Source organism: Phalacrocorax aristotelis, chromosome 4, assembly GCF_949628215.1.
Source record: "Phalacrocorax aristotelis chromosome 4, bGulAri2.1, whole genome shotgun sequence".
Lineage (NCBI taxonomy): Eukaryota > Metazoa > Chordata > Aves > Suliformes > Phalacrocoracidae > Phalacrocorax > Phalacrocorax aristotelis.
This window is the reverse complement of record NC_134279.1, coordinates 67,590,425-67,607,086: the sequence shown is the minus strand read 5'-3', so window position 1 is coordinate 67,607,086 and position 16,662 is coordinate 67,590,425. Positions and strand designations below refer to the sequence as shown.

The 16,662-nt window shown below is 38.6% G+C and overlaps 1 protein-coding gene across 3 annotated transcripts in view; it reads left to right on the top strand.

The window, feature by feature from the left end:
- LOC142056642 (complement C1q tumor necrosis factor-related protein 7) overlaps window positions 1–16,662 on the top strand; it is a 125,843-nt gene that overhangs the window by 56,867 nt on the left and 52,314 nt on the right. For 2 of the 3 annotated variants that reach the window (XM_075091839.1, XM_075091841.1), the window contains exons 1-7: window positions 3,337–3,390; window positions 4,476–4,575; window positions 12,571–12,659; window positions 13,179–13,280; window positions 15,140–15,241; window positions 16,063–16,239; window positions 16,412–16,565. In XM_075091839.1, coding sequence (XP_074947940.1) covers window positions 3,352–3,390; window positions 4,476–4,575; window positions 12,571–12,659; window positions 13,179–13,280; window positions 15,140–15,241; window positions 16,063–16,239; window positions 16,412–16,565 — 763 coding nt within the window. In that variant the 5' untranslated portion in view covers window positions 3,337–3,351. Of the gene's footprint in view, window positions 1,640–3,336; window positions 3,391–4,475; window positions 4,576–12,570; window positions 12,660–13,178; window positions 13,281–15,139; window positions 15,242–16,062; window positions 16,240–16,411; window positions 16,566–16,662 lie in introns of those variants that run through there. The other variant, XM_075091840.1, reaches the window with a different exon arrangement.

Here is a 16,662-nt window from a genome sequence, read left to right as displayed (position 1 = left end):
CTTGAAAGCTGTTGTCATGTCAAGTGTCTTCTAGCTATGACAGTTCCTCTTTTTGCAATTAAAAAAATGCACACTCCCAATCTTTTTATCTACAACGGTTTACTTCTTCCCGTGATCTCCTTACAACAGTATTCAGAAATGGGAAACAATTTAGGCATCTCTTCTCATGTGATTCCAGCTACTAAAACTTTGCAGTAACAGACCTTCAGATGTTATAGGGACTGGTTGTACACAGACAATTATAAATAGGTCTAAAAATAACTCCATTTAGTATCAGCAATATTGTTTATTCTGGTCGTACTAAAGATACTAATACACGTTAATGTAAAAAATTACTTTGTTAACAATTCAGGGCAGTAGAAAGGACCCCTCTCCAGAGCTGATAGGAAAACGATAAATTGCCTTGTACCTATAAAAACTAGGGATTGTACATAAGACAATCCACATTTCTACAAACTATCTCATAGTGCTTACATTTCTGTCATTCCTAGTACCTACATAAGCTGGTTGTGAGCATTTAACAACCAGATAACCCATCACTCCACTGCTTCTCCAACCAGGGCTTAAAGACACTATCTTCCCTTACGCAGTCTCTAGAACAACCTTAATGGAGCCTTCAAATCCTTCTTTTTTCTGCTATGTAAGTATTAAAGTATATTGATAACTTCATAAAGTTATGATTTGTTGTACCTCTTACTTTGGTTTCACAATCTGCCTTCTCCTGACTAAGAACATTTACTGATACATTCTTTAATCCCGGTGTGGCAAAAAGCCTGTCTTTTCAAACTACAGCTGCTAAGAGATTATACTTTTTTTTTTTACTCTGCTGTGTTTCCAATTACTTTTTCCCAAAATGACATACTAAGAAGTTTTCTAAGGCTTATGCTGATTTGTAAAGGTCATCTGTAAAGAATAATGCGTCATTGTCCCCTTGATACAGCTTCCGAGTACTTTAATCCATTGTAAAACAAAGACAGCAGTTGGAAAACAACTGGCTACTAACCATCCTCTTCAAGGATTTATCCCTACATGACTGATGTCAGCGTTTTTTTTCAGAGTGAAATTAATCTTAAAAAAAATTTACTTGCTAGAATGTTGGTATATAGTCTGAATTAGAGGTTTCACATCTCCCTGTAGTCAAGAGTGAGTCAGGGTCTTCCACAAATGATTGATATTCAGGAATCACTGCTCTGAACCGTACACCTCCCAGGAACAGAGTGTGCCTCTCCTCTAATTACAGAGGAAGTACACAGAAATTAAGTCAGATAATTTAGCAAAGTTAGGTACTTAAAGTTAGGAAGAGTGACTGTCTTTACCATATTTTGGTCTGAAACAACTATTCCTGGTCCCGCAAAAATATACAACCGATGCTCATTTTCAAATCATTGCAGTAACTGAAATGCGTTGCTGTCTGCAGGAGCCGCAGTCACCCTATCCCCACCCGCCCCTTTATTCATTACTTCCCTTTTACTCTAAAATAAATCGTTTATAAAAAAGAAGTCTTCCGGAACTGTTTTAGTGGCTTAAGGACAAGAATCTGACTCTTTCACTTTAAAAAGCAAAGCTGAGGCTTGTTGCTAAGGGGGGTGTTGTGCTTGGCTCGCCTGTACTTCGAAAGCTGCTGTGTAAGAAAGCCCAGGTAGGAAACGTTTTCCTTTAGCTGTGTTTCAGTATCACTCCATTCTGAATGTTTTCATGAATAAGATGGATTTAAGAATCCAAAATCCTCAGAATTATTTTCTAGGTATTTTTGATGTTAAGCATTTTTTTAAAGAGGAGTGAGAGAAACTTCACTGTGTTTCTACTCTTGGTTTTAAGTGCTTTAGAAACAGTCTCTGAGCTAATGGAGAACTTCATAGTTCTTGCATCCAGTTGTTTATTGAGTTTTAAAGTGCCTGCTACAGTATGTAGCTTCAAGAAATGCTAGAAAATTGTTAAAGAATGCGACCATAAGGCCCATCTGCTATGTTGCCAGTGTTCTCCATTTACATGTGCCTTTAGTAAAGACTGTTTACATTTGACACACGAAGCTTGATACAAAAAAGAGGTTTATGTGCCAAGTAATAAAAATGCTGCCGCTTCTCACAGTGGTATATTTCTTGTGCCATGAAGATGGTATGTGAGGAACCTTACCTGCAGCAAGGAAATGTTGCCATTTTGGGGTACATCACCCTTAGCCCTGGTGAGAGATACTGAGGGAATTGGTGCTGACGTGAAAGCACAAGTGGTTTGGGAGACAGTCACATTTGTCTAAGAAAACCACTTGTTTGGGGCGAGTTCAGCTCCTTGTGCTAGTTGAGACTTACAGAGAAACCTGAAAACCCTTGAGGCTAGTAGCTGGTAAGGGCTAAGACTTAGGCAGGAGATAACCATGTTGCTCCCCCTCTGCTTATTCTGCTTTTTTATTAGACTTCTCCTAAGAGATAAAGACGTATATGAAGATCACTCTTCATTTTCTAGCCTGGGCTGGAAGCGCTTTTTGAAGCGCATACAGGTGAGTATGCACTAGCCTGTACATACCCAGTACAAAAAATTGATGGGGAAACAAAGGATGACCTGTGTAGGCCTCCTCTGTCTTGCTGGAGGAGATAAAGTCAGGTACAGAAAAAGGCCCCACGTTTTATGCCTGTGAGTTGTTTCACGGGGATTTTGAAATACAGAATAAATTACGCTGTTGTGAGTGACTTCATCTGTTAGCTGTGTACATCAGCACTCGGGTTCTGCACTGGTGCAGCTATGTTAGTGCAAGCTTTGTGCTGGGAAGAAGTACAGCTGAGGTTCCTTTCCTGTCAATTAAAGGTAAAGCAGGACAGGAACCTGCAGTGATAGTAGCAATGAACTGAGTTGTACAGATACAGATTTAAAAATTTCCTAAATGCTTGTAATCTAATACAGCAACTTTCTAGTGTAAACAAAGCTGAAGTGATTTGGTGGGTTCTGAGTTGGGTAAAATTGGAACCCCAAACAAGCCCAATGCTGGAAGTGGAGGAGAAAAGGGACTGAACATGTTTCTGTGATCTGAATCTTGCAGCTGGCTTTATGGACTGTAGGTGGGTTGTTTATTACAAAACAAAGCAACAGGAGTGTTCGTACAGCATATACAGGCCCACATTATTCACTATTATGTAGAATAATTAAATACATGGATACATATATTTTTGAATATTCCATTCTGGGGAAAAAAATGGGTTTTTTTGTAAGTACTGTGTCTATATGTTAAATGGTATGTCATTTGAGTGTTCAGGCTGCAAAGGTTACATGGAATGTACCTCAAGATCACTACAAATGTATTAAAGCATATCTAGTAATTCCTGCATTGCTTGTGACAGCCAGGTCTCAGCCACTGGCCAGATGACCTACAGTGAAGAATCCCAGATGATAATCATGGAGGTTACTGTCCACTTAGTTGAGACAAAAATGGTGTATGATTGTATTTCACAGAGGGCAATAGGAATCTTTTATATATGTAACCGAGAAAAGTGAAATCAGTAAGTCAGGAGTGTCTTGCAAGCTCTTGTTAACCCTGTATCAGTCTGTACCATTCTAGTTTAAGCAGGTCTGCAAAATTAATTTATGTGCAAATACACTGCAACCACAGATTACCATATGCTGTGAAACAGGCACCTTTAATGTGTATCTTTTAAATTCTATTTCATATTGATCCAACGCTGAGCTGATTAAATTATCTTCAGATTATTGGTTAAATATATGTAGTCTGGAGTAGGTTACAAAAACAAAGTTGTTTTCTCAGATGTAGAAATGCTTTTGAAGTGGTAATGTTTAAACTGTGTCTGGTGCTTTGTCAATAAAATGTCAGAAAGGGTAAAAAACCACAAAAACCCCCTCTTGTGGTATGAAATGAACCGTAAAGGTAAGGGAAGACTCTTTAGACCTGTCAGTAAACTTTAATCTTGCTAATGAACAGCAGTGTGTGCTAACTTCAGTGTCAGAACAGTAGCCTGCCAATGGCATCAGAACATGCATACATACAGGGAAAATCGCTTAAATCGGTTATTTTGATAGAGATTACTTCCGTGGGCCTGAAGGCAAGGCCAGCCCCCACCCCACAGCGCAGGTCGCTCTCTCTCTGTGAAAGGAGGAGCTCCTGGATGAGGGCCCTGCTCAGGAGGAAAGGCTGCGGAAGGCCCCGCAGCCCGCAGGCGCAGAAGGCACACGGTGCGTGCCCAGCGCCCGCTTCCCCGCCTCCGCGGCCGAGCTCGGCGGGCCGCTGCGCCTACCGCACATGCGCACATATCGTCGGACCCGGCCGCCCGCAAGCGCGCTCCCTCGCTCTTGCCCCCTCCCTCCCCTCCCGTCAGGGCCGGAGTCCCCACGGCGGCGGCTGCAGGCGCTAGGCCCGCTTCTGGTCCCGTCCCGTCCCGTCCCGTCCCGTCCCGTCCCGTCCCGTCCCGTCCCGTCTCGGCTCCCCTCCCCTCACTCATGCGCCGCCCCTCTCCCTTTCTGTCCCGCTGCAGCTGCCGGAGGCCGCCGGTCCCACCGAGCCGCAAGCGGAGGAGCGCAGCGGCGTCAGCATGGCGGTAGCCGCGTCCGGTGCGGCCCCTCAGGCACCGCGCGGTGAGTGACTGCGGCTGTTGCGGTGGGCGGGGCCGGGGCGGGGCGGCGCCGCCATGTGGCGCATGTCCCCGCGCCCCCGGCCGGGTCCTGGCGCTTTGGGGGCTGTGTGAGAGGTGGGGTACGCCGCCGAGGGGCAGCTTTGCCCTGGCTGTAGGGTGTCGCTTGGGTTACGGGTGTGCGCTCTGAGATCTCTGTCAGCTCATGGGCAGAGAAATCGCTGCGGGATCCCCGTGTAAGGGGGGGAGCGTGGGGCGGCCGAACTACTCTTGCCCTCGAAGGGCTTCGTTAAGCTCGCTTTTCATTCTCAGTATTAGAGCAGGGATGGACGGGTGTCTCTGTGTGTCCGTCGTGTGCGAGGTCACCTCACGGCATTATGCATACAGCCAGACTGCTGGAAAAAGACATTCCTGTGGTATTTTAAGGATGAATGTTCTTGCACGAAATACACTGTTTTTCAAAGGTGGTAGTGTAGACATGCATCATTTACATATTTGAATGTGAACCTCATATTTTGTGCTTGAAGTGTTATTCAAGCTTATAGTGGTGTATGGATTTACTGATAGGATATTTTAACTGTCACTTTTGAAATTATTTACTCACAAAGTAGGAGAGTAGAAGAGAGTGATGTACTGGGAAGCTGTTAGAAGTGAATGTCTGATTGCAGGCTTGGAAAGTTGCTGGTACTTGAAAACTAACCATTTTTTTCAGCAAAATCTCTGCAATGTTCTTGTTAAATAGTTTGGATAACTTTAATGTTGTGAATCTTAGTGCATGGTTTTATGGATACCTGAGTAGGATGCATAAAAGAGCTAAGAACAGATTATTCAAAAGTCAATAAAACCAAAATCCAGTGAAGTATAAACGTGTGTAGTTTTTCATCGATATCAAGGCTTATAAAAATAAAATGTATGTGTGGTCCTTAAATTCCTTTTAGCAAAATATGGTATTTGTTACCGACATCTACAATTCAGGGATGTTTCCAGCTCTTTCAAGGTCTGTGTACTTTAGAACGTTTTTTGAGTCTCACTGTGCCAACTTGTGCTAGGAAGTGATACGCTGCTGACAGATGGAGTCCAAACAGTTTTCATAATTGATTGCATGGGGAAATCAAGAGACACCCTCTAGTGATGGTTGTTTTCTTTTACAGAAGCTCGTTTTGCAAGAATAAACAGAACAGCGCAGCAGTACTCTGGGAAGAAAACTAGCTATTAGTTCCCTTACATAATAAATGTTTCATTTTCTTAAGCATTTTGCTGTGTTACTTGTTACTGCTTCTGAAATCCCTGGTATTCTGCTAATTTTGTATGATTGAGTGAAAAGTACTGTGTGTAGTATTCTGAATAGACTGTATCAGTGGTTTGCTTAATTGCTGTATAATTCATCCGATTTATTTTTTTAATTACATCTTAACTTTTGAGAAAGACTGTACCTTGACCTGAAGTCTTTATGCATCTATCCAAAACTTATTTCAATTTTTTCCCCTAGCATTCAGTCTGACAGATTTATAAATAATTTAAATTTCCATCTTCTGTATATTAAGCATTTGAATAGGTTGATGCTGATGTTTGCTATTGTGTTGCCCAGTCATAAGTTAAAAGTAGATTTCTTTTCAGTTCCTCACTGCCTTTACTGGGCTGATGACCTGTGCATGAATTTCTGCTTATCATTGACTTGCCAAGTGATACCATTTTTAAAAAAAAAGTAAACTCCCCCATTTTCCAGGTGCTGTTGAAAAATTCTACATAGCCTTTTCTTCTGCTATCTTGTTTTGGTTTTGCTTTAGTGCCTGTGACAACACATTGCCTCTATTCCTAGGCCTTTTTAGTTTATCGTGGTTGTCACCATATTTGTTCATTGTTTATGTTAAATTTGTGGTGCTGAAAGTATACAACACAGGCGGACATACACTCACCCTTTTTGTGAAAGGGGAACTGTATTATAACACAACTGGGAAGTAGGTAATATTTGTGGAATTATCAATTTATATGTCCCTTAAATAATTGGTTTAATTTATGCTAGCACGGTATGATCATTTTCTCATTATGGTCCCACCATGGCAGACTTGTCTTGAAGCATATCCATCAGCTCTTTCTTCACTTAATGTTCATCATATTCCCTGTCCCTATTAGTCTTTTAAGCATTCAGTCAGTCTCTACTATTTTTTAATGCAGTCCGATGGTAGAAATGTATCATTTTACTATAATGTAATTATGCATGTGCTTAGATGCCTATATACCTTTCTTAAATGGAGGGACTTGGCTATAGGTCAGTCCACTAGTCAGCAAAAGAAGAATTGCTTTAAATAAAAGGCCCATGTCTGATAGTTATTCCCTTGTGAAGCCAGGACAACCACAGTGTTACAAAATCTTTTTCTTCATTATTGGGTTTTTTAAATTTGTTCATTATTTGGGTGCAGTTTCTGGATTTTCTTGCTATGCATTTATGCAATGGTTTTATCCATGAAAAATACAAAAGTGTTTCTAGGAGCTATACTGGAAAGTACCATTCCCTATTTTTTTTTTTTTTTTGGTAGTTCATGCTTCTTCACAGCACAAATGTCTGTCTACTTTCCCTCATGCCTGGTTTCTGCATCCTGTTCAGATATGGGATTGGTGTCAAGATACGTGCAGCAGTTCTGGGTCTGTGTCAGCGTAGAGAGCTGTGAAGTCACACAGACCTCGTGGGTTTGGGCTATTCCGAGTGCTGGTGAAATCAAGGGAGAAACTTAAGAGATAACATTTTCAGGTTCTCAGTTTGGCTTCATTTCACTTTGACTATTCAGCAAGCTTGTTAGATCTGCCTGAAGGAAAATATGGAGCCATTGTAGGATAATGACACTTCCAATGTAAAATGTGGTGTAAAATTTTTGATACAGGCCTGTGATGCTGATCTTGCGAAGTAATGCTCTCATGGATATCAGTCTCATTCTTTCACTTAAAAAATATTTTTTGAAGTTAAGCACAAATTAGTTGGCTGTAGAGCCCATTCACATAAGCAGAACAAAAGCATATGTACAGAGAAAAAAATAAAAAAATTTTCATGTGGTCCTTTTTTCAAGGGACTGCAGGATCCCACAATAATTGATACATTGAATTAATTTTACTGCAACTATTAAAGCCTTAAATTTTTTTCATTATGTATAGGAAGGATAATTCCCGTTTCTTACAAGGAACCAGTTCATTCATAAAGAAATCTGCATACAGAGCATCAGTTCTGATGCTTTAAGAGGTGCTTAAAGTAGTGGCAGATTGTTTCTGCACTAATTTTGCATGTTTACGCTGCTCACTTTAACCTGTCTGGAAAAGTTTACAAGCAATTGTCACGTATTTCAGAAGATCAAAAGCAGGTTCTAATCTATTGCTTTCTAGTTTTCATTTATCAGAATGGAATTAAAGTGAGGCATTTGCTCCAATGGCATAGAGTATGTTTTTACATGCTAACTGAACAGAATACAATGGTCACAAAGTCACAGAAGGTAAATCAAAATCTAACTTAGACCAACTTTTCCCCTTAAGTCATTTCAACTCTATTTAAGTCTTGATACCAGGCATTGGTGGGGTTTTTTTTGGTTGTTTGGGTTTGTTTGTTTGTGTTTTGTTTTGTTTTAACTTAAAAGCTTGCACCACCAAAGATTCTGTAACTATTTAAGGGACTTGGTTACAATTCTAAAATACCCCAAAAGTTAAAAATCTTTTCCAGTGTGTAACCACCTTCTTTATTGCAATTAAAGCCCATCATTTTCATTTCCAGCAGACAGAGCCTTTCTGTGTGCAACAACCTTTTGTGAGCTTGAAATTGTAAAAGATATTGAAGTTTTTTCTTCATTCCAGAAACTCTTCAAAGTCAGTCTTTGAGCAGTGACTGACAGTTCTTGCCTGCATGTTTTATACACAGATAGACATTATTCCATCATTCAAATCGTTAATAAATGTTTTAAAGGCATTAGATTGAGGCAGACCCAGAAAATACCTACTCAGTATGGGGTTTGAATTTATTAACTGTTACTTGCTTATCTTTTAAAATGTGGTTTTCCAGTGACTTGCATGCACCCCCCACCCCCGTCTTTTAATCAAAATATTTCCTACTGAGAGAGGCTTTTTATAAGGCAAGCTCATTTGATCTTGGCTAATCTAGGCCTTCTGTTGCTAACTAATTTACTGTCTTCTAAATATTTACAAATAGGTTGAGTGTTTTTTATAAAGTTGAAGTTAGACTGACTTGTGTATGCTTCCGCAGCTCACTCTTTCCCATTTCTTAAAAAACGCACTTGCCCGGGATTTTGGAACTTGCCTGTTCTCCATCACTTCTCAGAATCACTAATGGTTCTGATTTTGCTGCAGTCAGTTCATTATTGGATGCCCTGCCATGATGGTTTTAATTAGCTCAGTCTGATGAATATTTAACTAGCTCTTGTTTCTGTTTTGTCATTAATACTTACCCTGTTCTTACTCATACTGTGCTCCTTGTTAGAAAAGACAAAATGCAAATCGGCTTTTCTGTGTGTCATCTTTTAGTGTCTCGGCTGAGTACTTGCTTATTTCTGTTTCTAGTATTCCTCTTGGTAAGGAAGTAGTTATGGGATGCTTGCTTTTCTCTTATATTTCTTATGCTAGTGATATTCACTTTGTACCTTGTTCTTTTTTTTCTGAAAGTTTCCAAATAGGATGAATGCTTCATTTTACAAATACAGGCAGTAAATTGTGTAATTTGAAAATATTAGGATTCTCACAAATCTTTTGATGTTTCTGAGTAGAATCACTGTTAGTGGAGTTTATCTAAATGTGTTTTTCTTTTCTAAATGACAGCGCACTAAGGTAATCTTAGAAATTAGATTGCACTTTGGTATAGTAGGTAGCCTTTAAATGTTTAAGTTGTATATTCAACATACAGTATTTTCTGCCACCAGTAAATCTCTTGGAATAATATTGAATCAGCCATAATGTGATATATGTTGTGTGACATTACCAATCCTAAGCCCTTACCCTTTGCTGGTTTATCTCCTTTTCATGAATTTAATGCCTTATATAAACCTGAAATCACCCTTTACTTAGATCTTGCAAACAATGTTCTTTCTTAAGGGCAAAGAACAAAGCAGTATTTGACTCGGAGAACTGACAAGTAATATAATTCTATAAGTGGAGAGAACTAGAAAAATTTTACCTAGAATGTCATGTGTTCACAGATTAAAAATTAAAGGGAAAAAAAAGCTATGCACTACAAAGCACATGTACAGAAAGAGTTATGGTTTTTTCCTGCTAATCATCTTACAGTTGTTCCAGTAAAAAGGCCAATGTGTGGAACAATGGAGCTCCTTCTGGAAATAAAAGCTAGTTACAGAATTTCAGGAGAAAAAAGTAAGATCTGAGGATTCCGCATATAAGAAGGGATGTAAAGCATTTATCTTTAAAAAGTTAATATTTCATGTCTCAAAGTTAAACTTTCAGTAAGCTCCTGAGAATTTCCAGGTGAACTCTAGGGCTCCAGTGAGACTGTAGAGGTCTCTGTAGATGGGGAGACAATTATATAGCTAGAATCAGTTTTGTTAACAAAGAAATTAATCAGGTCTTTCAAATAGAAAAACACTCTAAGTGATGACTTTTGAAGCTATTAGGTATATAAAACTATGTTTTCAGCTAAAAATATTTTGGAGACTTTTATAAAGAGGAGAACCTTTACTCTTTTCCAGTGGTAGTGCAATCCGTGAGAGGGAGATGGGTACCTCCTCAAAATACCATGCAGAAGACAACCATAATTGTATTTAATACGGAAAGCTCCTGCAAGTGTTGCCATTTGCTTATACATACAATCTCATTTATATTGGACATTTTAAATGTTTTTCATTTGTGTGTATATGAGAGGATGGGTTGTAGGTATCCACTACTTTGTATTTCTGACACCAAGACCGTAGCTTTTCCGTAAACAGCTGGATAATTATTAATTCTTATTATTTGGGTAACAGGGAATACAGTATGCTATAGGGTCACCCTACTAATATTTACTGAATCTACCTGAAGAAGTCATATTTTAACTGGATCTGACATGTGGAAGATAAGGGGGAGGAATGCCATCAGTCCCTCAAAGGAAAAGGAGGCCCTGATAAGCTTGGTTGTCAAAGACACCTTCTCATTCAGTTTTAATTATGGAAGAAATTTTGGGAGCAGCAATTCAAAGCCTGCAACAAACAGTAGTTCTCCTTTCCCATAATCACATGATTACCCAAGTCAGGGTCCAAATGTGGTAACTCAGATTTTTAAGTTTCACAAGATCAGCAGAGAATACCTGATCCAAAAAAATGTAGAGTTTTGAGGAGTTCTCGAAGTTGGAGGGTAGGTTGTGGGATTTGTTTGTTTGAAATCAACCCAAGGGGTACAGCTGTAGTAATCGCCTCCAGCTCGACTTAGCACTACTGGTCACAACACTTTGAGCCCAACAGTTCAGCCAATTTTCAGTCCACCTACTTATGTAGCCTATATTTCATCAGTTTCTCTGTAAGGATGTTACAGGAAATGGTGATAAACAACATCTACTGCTTTCCTTTCATCCACTAACCCAGTTATCTCGTCATGGAAAGTTGGCTTATTGGTCAGGTAGAAGTTTCTCCCCTTCATAAATCCATGCTGATGACTCTCAGTTTTCATCTTGCACTAACATATTTGGCAGCAGTTTCCGGGATTATTTGCTCCATCACCTTGGACATTAAGATGAGGCTGACCAGCCCGTAATTCCCCAGATTCTCCTCCTTGAAGACAGGGGTGGTGTTTGCTCACTTTATCTCCTCAGGACCCTCTCTTGACCATCACCAAAATCTTTTAAAGATAGTTGAGAGTGGCCTTGAGGTGATGTTCATCAGCTCCCTTGGTGCTCATAGGAGCATCCAATTAGGACCCATGGATTTGTGTATGCCCAGTTTTTAAAATGTGGCCTTACTTGATCTTCCTCTATCGAGGATAAGTTTTTGCTGCCCTGGCTTTTCCACTGGTCTCTGGGGCCTGGTATTCCTGATGGCAGTAAAAACTGAGATGAAGAATGCGCTGATTACTTGGGTCTTTTTGGTGTTACCTGTCACCACGTCCCCTGCCCCATTAAGCAGCAGGTAACCATTTTCCCTGGTCTTCCTTTTGCTGCTAAAGCACCTGTAATATCCCATCTTGTTGACCATCACATCCATTGCCAGACTGAAGTCAAGGTGGGCTGTGGCTTTCCTAAGCCTGTCCCTGCATGGTCGGACAGTGTTGTAGTATTCCTCCCAGGTCACCTGTCCCTGTTTACATCTCTTATAAGTTTTCTTTTTAGGTGTGAGTTGAGTTAGTTCATCTGTGTAGCCTCCTGAGGGTCTTGCTTGACTTTCTGAGCATGGGGACAGACTGCTCTTGAGCTTGGAGGAGGTGATTTGTTGATTCCAGAGAGGTGGCACAAGCAGATCTGAGACTAGCTTGTGCGTGAAGTGGGAAGTTACTTGGTGATGGTGCCAGTCATACATGGGACAGTGTAAAGTACATCTTACTCTCTTGATTGTACTAGAGCTATAGCACAAAAACACTGCTGGAGAAACTAATGTTTTGTCACTACAGAAAGTAGGTAGCTCTAAGCTGAAAAAAGAAGCAAGTCTGTAAATTCTTTACTGTTCTTATCACACCTGTATCAGTATTTAGAGCACATCACCATTCAAAATTAGATCTAGACAGCTCTGGCTAACAGCTCATAAAATGCCAGGTAATTCTTTACATATATTTAGTAGAAAAAAACGTGTGTATGTGCTTTACTTAAGGTGGTGCATAGTGTGTAACAAAAGGTAGATCCACCGCTGCTAAAGGTGTTTAAGTGATAATCTTTAAGGTCTGAATTCCAAAAAGTTTCATTCCTTTGCATTGTCTCATGCAAGTTCTGTCTGTTGGAAAATGGTGCTCTTTTTGGTATATATGGATTTATTTTTCATAATTTAAAGTTCCTTTCAGAAAACAATTTAACCATGTTAGTGTGTTTTCTCTGTTTCAGACTTGCCACCTGTTCCTTCTACATCGAGGACAGGCTTTGCAGAATTTTCTGTTAGGGAGCGAATGAGAGAGAAACTAAAAGCAGCAAGGGTGAGAATCCTTCAGAAGTCCTGTTTGGTTGACTTTAGTCTTAAGTACCATTCACTTCATTTTCCTTGCTTAGTGTTATGTAAATCTGAGTTGGGATATCTGCTGTTCTTATTTGTAATGCCAAAATACTACTACTTGGTTCATCAGTACAGTTGTTTTCCGGTATATTTCTGTTGCTATATTTTTTAAAGGTTATTTTTAATTTGGTTTTTTTTTAATAATATAAAAGTTATCATTGTTTTGTAATTCAAATGATACAATCATTACAAAATTATTCTTGTATTTTTGTCAAAAAATTCTTACACTATTTTGAAATCAGTGGATTTCTGTGTAAGTTTACTTTGCAATTTAATAAGGGCTATTAACATCTAGGTCTGTAAAATCACTTAAGCTGATTATATAGTTAAAAGATTCTGTCCCTAACGCAAATGTGTATAAGTTCTTGAGTTCCTGAAAATTACTGTAGCTTATATTTTATTGTATTTCTATTACAGCTAAGCATTTTTTTTGTTTGCTTAGTCAAAAGCAGAAATTACTTTATTGCAAGAAGACTCCAGTCCACGATCGAGGCGTTTAAAAACCATCAGAGAAAGGAAAACAGAAGTCAGACTGGATAAAGCGGTAAGAAGGTGCATTGGGTCTTGCTGTTCTGATAATGAGAAAATGAATGTGAAACATGAAATACATCAAGGACTACACCTAGTATTGAAGAACAACTTCATTTATTTTAATGGGATCAAAATTACACTATTTGAATTAGTAACCAGGAAGGAACCTTTCTGAATATTGCTTTTAATGTACATATTTAACAATAATAATTTGCTTTCAGCATAGTATAGACATCATGTGAAACTTCTGTCATTTACAGGTTCATGACTTCTGTCACTTAAGATGCTTTGAAGTATTTAAAAGCTACTGTAATGGAAAGGACCACTGTATTATAGCTTTATATAAATTTGCACAGTGTAATCACTAAAGGCTAGGTATTATGTCATTGTACTGTGTTGTATTTCCTTGTTACAATTTTATATTCAGGGATTTTTTTAGTATTAGCATGTTCTTTGTTAGAAAACGAATTTTGTATATAAAAAACACCAAAGGCAGAACTTGCACCCGGATGTTCTTCAGAATTCACAAAGAGATTGCTTGCCTGTAGCAGATGTGCTCCAAAGAATGTGTATGCTGCCCAGGAAATGATAACATGTAGCAGTAACATTTTTGTCTGGAATTCCCAACACTATGAATTAGCCCAGGCAAATTGCTTGTCTAGAGCAGAATTACCAATTCATGTAGGTTGTGGGGAGGTTTTTGGCAGTATTTTCTTATAAAAAGTAGTTGTCATAGCTTTCAGTTAAGTAGTATTGTTTTCAAATACTTGTTTTAGGAAAATATGGAAGTGATACCCTTATTAAAATTGGTTACTTATTTTATATAAAGTATATATGAAACCTTCCATGTGTTGGTTTTGTTTCCTGTACGTACTTATACATGTATGAAGTATTGTTTTTTTGTTAAACAACTAGCCATCGGATTACCAGGGTTTGAGATTTTCTTTTTGCTATTTTTATTTTCAAGTTTAGGTTGAATAGATGTAAACTTGAGAAATATCTTCCTTTAATCTAAGAATTCAGGCCACAAGGTGGAAAACCAGGTAGAACGTTCGGTGTGTTTATGTTGGCTGAGCCTGATGAAAATCACTCTGAAGCACATACGAGAACTTGCTGAAGCAACCTCAGAACCGGTGGTGTTGACAGTGATCTGTGTGTAGGGGGAGATGAGGCTTCAGAAAACTGGAGATGGATAACGATGCTACCTCCTTTCTTGAAAATGTAGAGGAGTATCGTCAACGGAGTTTTAGAGTAGCCTAGCAATAGTTGTTTGAGAGAGAACAAAACAAATAATCAAATCTGTATTTAAGCACCCAAGCAATGAACACCACCTCTTATGAATAATACCAAATAGGCTTTTCCTGATTGCAGCAGGGGCTACATGAGAAGCTGTCCTTAGCTGCCTGATTCCCTTCCCTGGGCAGCAGTGTCTGTCAGCAGCACCCTTGCCACCGCTGCCCGGCTTGTGTTGTCGGTCAGCCTCTCGTTTGTAGATGGGAAGATTTTGCACTGCTACCCCATTTCTTCCCCTTGCGGAGATTAGCTTGTGTTCAGGAGCGCAGAAACTATGATCTCATCAGCAGTGAAAAAAAGAAGCTAACATTTATGCAGTGAACCATTTCTTCATACTCTGCAGTCTATTTCTTGACCCAAAGGAGAAGGGAGTTAAGTAATAATTAGATGTACTCTTTTAAAATAAATACAAAATCAGTATAATTGTTACCACAGTGACTGTGGGGTTTTTTGTGTGTTTTTGTTTGTTTGCTGTTTTTTTTCTGTGAAAATGCAATATCTGATCTCTGCATTCAGCTATTTGTCTTTTTTTTATGGATCAATAAATGTATGCCATAACTTGTATATATTTTTATGCAGTCTGCTAATAATACATTTAGAGAGGTGCAAGAGGATGAATCCCACTTACCATCAAAAGTAAAGTTTCGTGAATCTGTAAAAAAGCTTAAGCAAAATTCAACAGTAAGTACCAATTCCTTCATTTCAATAACTGATATTAATTTAATTTAAACTTCATATGGCTTCATGATTCAGTTTGAAGCAGCAGACAGAATTCAGTTTTTAACAGTGGAGAGGGTTTTATTTAATTTAAAAATTCACAAGCAGTATATGCCAACAATTGAAGTATAAAAAGGCAACCTTCAACAGATATAAGAAGGGGTTTGGGTCATTTGATTTTTTTTTAAAAAAAAAAGGTAAATCCATCTGGACACGATTACTGGAGCTTGGAGCAAAAATGTTTCTTCTGTTTAAATCCTTTTTATCGAATGCCACCAACTGGCAGTTAAAGCAATTCACAGATTAGTATATTGATATTTATTAGCCACAGAACGCTACTGTTAATTCTTTTATTAGAGGATTCATCCTAACACTAAAGGGGCCTGGGTCTTTCAGAGGCAAAATGCCAGTAGAAATTTCTCTTCATATCCTTCACCTGGATATCTGCGTTATTGCCAAAATTTAAACTTTGGCATTTCTCATTCCCAAATTGTTTATATTTAAAACAATAATCTGGGTAAGTTAAACCAGGTAACTTTTTTTAATAAAACATTGCAAGAAATATTTAATGAAATAGTAGTACAGCAATAGAGAAAGTTTCATGTATAATTTAAAAATTTCAGTTGGCTTCAGCATTTGGGTGAGTTCGCTTTGAGATAAAATAATTATTATCCTGTGAAGTGTTTATACATGCTGTTATTGCTATTATTAATAGAAAGATATCTTCACTTGCCCTAAATTTCTTATAAATGTGATATTAAAGTATCTTTGTTGTCTTTTGTTAGTTCCAGAATGATTTTCCTTCCAGTGAAGAAGCATACAATTTCTTTACCTTCAATTTTGATCCTGAACCAGAGACTATAAAGGCTGGAGCCAGGCAAAGGCATGAATTAAATGAAGAAGAGGAGGCAGAAGAAGAATGTGTAGAAACCCATGAGGATGAACAAGAGGAGGATGAAACGGTGTGAGCTATAGAATAAATGCTCAAATTTTTATTCAGGCTTCTTGAATTAATTTTAATCATCTAATACAAAGTGGCAACTTTTGTTTCCTTAAAAATCCTGAAAGTATATCAAAAGATCTCCAGTCTAAGAAACAGACAAACTAACAGAGGCGTTTGCACCTAAACTATAGGATGAAGATGTACGCCTAGTTAAAGATGATGATTTATTCATTATAGGGCAGTCAGCCGAAGATTTTCTAGTAATGATACCTGCTGGTTGCGAAAGCTACTCTGAGCAACTGAAAAAGGAAAAAGAATTTCTCTTCGTTCCCAGCATGCTAGCAGGTATGAAGATTGTGCTTTTCCATTTTGTTCCTTGATTTTGCATAGCATGGCACCCTTTGATATGCTGAAAAATCTTGCATCGGACTGTTTCTGGCAG